Source organism: Sarcophilus harrisii, chromosome 1 (assembly GCF_902635505.1).
Source record: "Sarcophilus harrisii chromosome 1, mSarHar1.11, whole genome shotgun sequence".
NCBI lineage: Eukaryota > Metazoa > Chordata > Mammalia > Dasyuromorphia > Dasyuridae > Sarcophilus > Sarcophilus harrisii.
Window position 1 is genome coordinate 656,423,846 of NC_045426.1, and position 4,725 is coordinate 656,428,570.

Sequence of the window (4,725 nt, forward strand, 5' to 3'; positions counted from 1 at the left end):
GAATAAAGGAAGAGAAGGAGAATAAGGGAAGGCAAAGGGTGAGAGCCTATAAGAAGAAGGTCCTAAGTTTAAACTTTCTTCTGTAGGCAAAAGGCAGTGAAACTTTTTGGAAAGAGGAGTGATCTCATCATAGAAATGTAAAGGACAATTATTGAACACTAGTGAAGAAAGATTGAAGAGAAGGTGAGAAAACCAGGGAGGAAGATCTGACAATTTTAAGTGAGTTGAGATGAGGGACTGAACTCATGAGAACCCAAAGGAGGAACCATATGTAAGAGATATCACTGAGATAGAAAAGATGGAACATAGCAACTGATTAAAGCAATAGAAGGAGGGAAGAACTAGGAAAAAAGTCGAGGAAAATATCAAAAATTATACCAATATGTAGCTAATGATCTTTGGGGAAAAGAAGATTTTTGAATGATTACCTTGGGTGATTGTAAATCCAGACTTGATTTTATCAAAACTTGTACTGAAATTAAATGTAATATGATCCCTTCAGTGAGATAAGTTCTCATACTAGGATGATTGTGGTAAATCAGCGCTTAAGGCAATATAGAATGCCAAAAATAAGAAAAAAGTGATTTTTAAAATATAAAATCAGTTGAAAATGCATTTGATTGAATTGGTATTCAGTTACTAGTAATAAATTCTGTTTAAGGAGAGGCAGCTGGGTTTCACAGTGGAAAGCGCAGGAATCAGGAGGACCTGAGTTCAAACCCAGCGTTAGACATTTACTAGCTGTGTGATCCTGGACAAGTCCCTTAACCCCGATTGCCTCCAAAAATAAATTAAGCCAAGGTTGATTGAAAGATTGGTGTTATCTTTAATAGATAGAGAGAATTTATGGAGAGAAAGAAAATGACATATCGAGTTTGAGGTGCTAGCAGGATGTCCAGGCAGAGATATCCAAGAGAAGTTAAAAATATGGAAATAGAGTTTTGGGGAGGGGATAGAGTCATGTCCTCAGATGATATGGATTCCCAGAGAAGACTGTGAAGAGATAAGAGGGTCTGTAACTAGGGAGGGGTAATCAAGGCTTTGCTCCAGGTGCAAGTCCGGCTGTTCAGGGGCTTGACATTGACTCGGGTCTGGCTGAGGAGACGTCCTCCCCCACTGATAATAATGGTACTTTATACACAAGTGCTCCCACAGAAGGAAAAAAAATCACAAACCCACATGATCTAGCCTCGACTGTGTGGGGAGAAAGGATATCCACTCATCTTGTGTTCTCCCCAGCCCTCAAAAAAATCCACTCTAAGACAGTTTTCATCCCACTTAATCAGTGGGGGCTGCCCCAGGCACAAGAACCACCAGATGTTGTGCTGTGGAATAGGAGGGGAGGATAAAGAATCAATAAAGGAGAGATGATCAATCAGGGATCAATCAGAGAACCATGAGAGGAGAGCATGATGGAAGTCAATGGACCATCCAGTGCTAACGAGAAGTCAAGGAGAATGGGACAGAGAAAAAGAACCTTTGGGAAAGCAGAGGGGATGTAACATGGATTGTGAGGGGCAGCAGGGCAGGAGGCAGGGTCAAAGCAGAGGTACAGTATAAGACCCTCTTTGTCAGAGCTGAAGGAGCTTCCCCCCGCCAGCTCTGACCTTCCGTGTCCTCAGGGTCATCCAAGCGTTGATGTTCTGGGTTCTCAGGTTTTCTAAAGCTAAACTCACGTCTGTACAAGCGGACACAAGGCCTGGGTTGAGGATAGGCCACGGGCCCGGGCCCTTTATTCCCTCAGGAGCACACAAACACCAGCTTCTCCTCCCTGTCTGTTTTTATCGACAAGGTCCGGAGGGAGGCTGTCCCAGGAGGCTGGGGGGAAATGCATTTCCTGGCTATGAGCTGTAGTTGAGAAACTCGACGCTTCCCCCGGGGTTCAGCTGGTGCCTGGGGTCCAGACTCCCTGCCTGCTGTGCCAGTGCCTGGCACTGAAAGCTCCAGGGGCATCCAAGGAAGAGAATGAGTTGGGTGTCATGTCGCCATCCCAAAGAACCCCTTCCAGCCCCTCCCCAAAACAAGCCCTTGATTGAGCTCTCATTCTATATAACTGCTTCATGTCTCTCAAAAACATACACACACGTGTTCCCCACACGTGTGCTTGGGTTAGGTGAGAATATTCTGGGGGGGTTGGTGGGGACGTTTCCCCCAGCACCCCTTCATGGAGCCATCATAGAGCTCTGATATATCCTATATGTATTTTGTTTTTGGTTTTCTCTTTTTTTAATAATAGCTTTTTATTTTCAAAATACATAGAAAGATAGTTTTCAACATTCACCCTTGCAAAACCACAATCCAAATTTTCTCCCCCCTCCCCTAGATAGCAAGTAATCCAGTATGGGTTAAACATGTGCAATTCTTCTATACATATTTTCACATTTATCATGCTGCACAAGAAAAAATTAGATAAAAAGGGGGGAAATGAGGAAAAAAAGCAAGCAAACAACAACAAAAAAGATGAAAATATTATGCCGTGATCCACACTCAGTCCCCTCAGTGCTCTCTCTGGATGGCTCTCTCCATCACAAGTCTATTAGAATTTCCCGAATGCCCTCGATGTTGAAAAGATCCAAGTCCATCACAATTGATCACATAGTCTTGTTGAATTATATAATGATCTCCTGGTCCTGCTCATTCACTCAGCATCAGTTCCTTTAAGTCTCTCCAGACTTCTCTGAAATCATCCTGCTGGTCATTTCTTACAGAGCAATAATATTTCATTACATTCATGTACAATAATTTATTCATGCCCCAAACATGCATGAGGGAACACAGCCAGGTGGGCTACAGAAACATGGGAGGGACCCATGATTCTCCTCATCCTCCGAGACCATGAAAACATAGGCGAGATCTGCTAATGATAACCTAGGGCCTGAGAACACAAAAGTGAGATCTTGGAAAGCGTCTAGCCTGGAAAATGTCAGAGCTAAGAGGGACCCAAGAACAGGGAACACAGAATGTCGGGGTTAGAAGGGAACTTAGAACATGGAATGCAGAATGTCAGAGCTGGGAGGGACCTCATTTTGTAGTCAGGGAAAATGAGACCCACAGAACAGGGGGAGCCGAAAGAAACATTAGAGACCATCAGGCCCAGCCCACGCTTGAAAAGAACCTCCTTTCCAATACACACACATGTATACATACATATACACAGAAATGCATAACATTTAATATCATATATTAATAATTAATTTTGATGTTAATATTAAATTGATAATCAATATATTACCATTAGTTGATAATTATGTTAACTGATGATGTTAATATATTAATAATACGATATATGTACTATTTAAGCCAGAGTTTTTGCTTGTAGAACTCCAATTACGTGCCTGAGGCAGCCCTTTCTCCCATGTTAGCCCCCGCTAATTGGCAGACATCCAATCTAAGCCCGCCTCTGCAGCTCCCTAGGAGCATAGATCTAGACCTGGAAAGTGTCTTCCAAATCTTTTAGTCCAAGCCCCTCCCCATTTTACGGATGAGAAAACTGAGGTCCAAAGGGGAGAAAGGACTTGCCCACGGTCACACAGATAATAGTGGCAGTCAGGCAGGATTTGAACCCGGTGCTCTGCCCCGAGAGGGCGATTCCTCAGGTGCACAACGGACCTTTGCACAAGACTTGCCTGGGGTGCCCCAGCCAGGCAGTGGGAGAAGCGGGCCTGCAGACCGGGTCTCCTGGCCGGGGTCCGAAGCTCTGCCCGGTACTCCCAGGATCTTGAGGTGGGCGTTGGGGGGAGAGTTAACACTTGCTTTTTCCGAATAGGAACCGTCTCCCCATCTCCCAGAATCCCTCGGGGAGAGACCCGCGGACCCCGGACTGAGCTGCGGCGGGGCGGCCAGCCCGGGATGCGCGGGAGCCCGCGGGACCCATTCCTCCCCTCCGTTGCAGGTTTTCATCGCCCAGACGGTCCTTCAGAGCCCCCCTGTGATGCTCCCCAGCGGCCAGCTGCCGCGGCCCACGGAACGCCTGCTCCTCATCTACCTGCGCGTGGCCACCTGGAACCAGATCCTGGACCCCTGGGTCTACATCCTCTTCCGCAGGGCCGTGTTGAAGCGCATCTATCCCCGGCTGACGGTCCGGCGCTCCATCCCCTCTCTGGATCCCGCCATTTCCCGCACTCTGCAGCCCAAGAGCACCCGGGAGCCGCGGCTACCGTAGCCCGGCTCGGAACGTCCCGCGCTGGCCGGAGCTGACCAAGGCCGTCGGGGAGGGGCCGGCGCCCAGACCAGCCCGATTCAGGCTTAGCAAAGTGAAGCGGACGCTGCATTGTGGACTTGTGACCCGGGGGGAAGAGGGGGGGGAGCGGGGCGGGGGGCGGGGTCAAAGGAAGGGTCCCGGGCCCCTGGTGACCTGTGCTCGCCCCCACATCCGCCTCTCCTGATGATTAAACTCCCTCGCTCTCCCTCCCAAGTCTCCATCAAGTCTTGCCTGATCGGGGCTACGGGTGTGCCGGGGGCAGGAAGCACCTTAGCTCTGTAACTAGCTGCCCCTGCTCTAAATGGAAGGAAAAGAAGGGCAGACTCTGGAGGCCCTGGTGGGCCCGGGTGGGCCCGATCCAAGGTGGGGGGATCCGGGTCACAGAAGCAAGGCCGGAAAGGGACTTGCATTAGAACAGAGAAGCGGGAGCTGGATTCCTGTGCTCAGGACTGTCCCCCAGTGAATTGCAAGCAGGGGCAGAACCGGAACCCCAAACCGGAGTTCTTGCCCTTTTTTCCCCAGGG

The 4,725-nt window shown here is 48.6% G+C and overlaps 1 protein-coding gene across 1 annotated transcript in view; it reads left to right on the forward strand.

The window, feature by feature from the left end:
- The window catches only part of TBXA2R (thromboxane A2 receptor), a 35,056-nt gene extending 30,647 nt beyond the window's left edge, over window positions 1-4,409 (forward strand). The window contains exon 3 of the mRNA XM_031947881.1: window positions 3,893-4,409. Coding sequence (XP_031803741.1) covers window positions 3,893-4,162 — 270 coding nt within the window. The 3' untranslated portion in view covers window positions 4,163-4,409. The remainder of the gene's footprint in view (window positions 1-3,892) is intronic.
- Window positions 4,410-4,725: the final 316 nt, after the last annotated feature.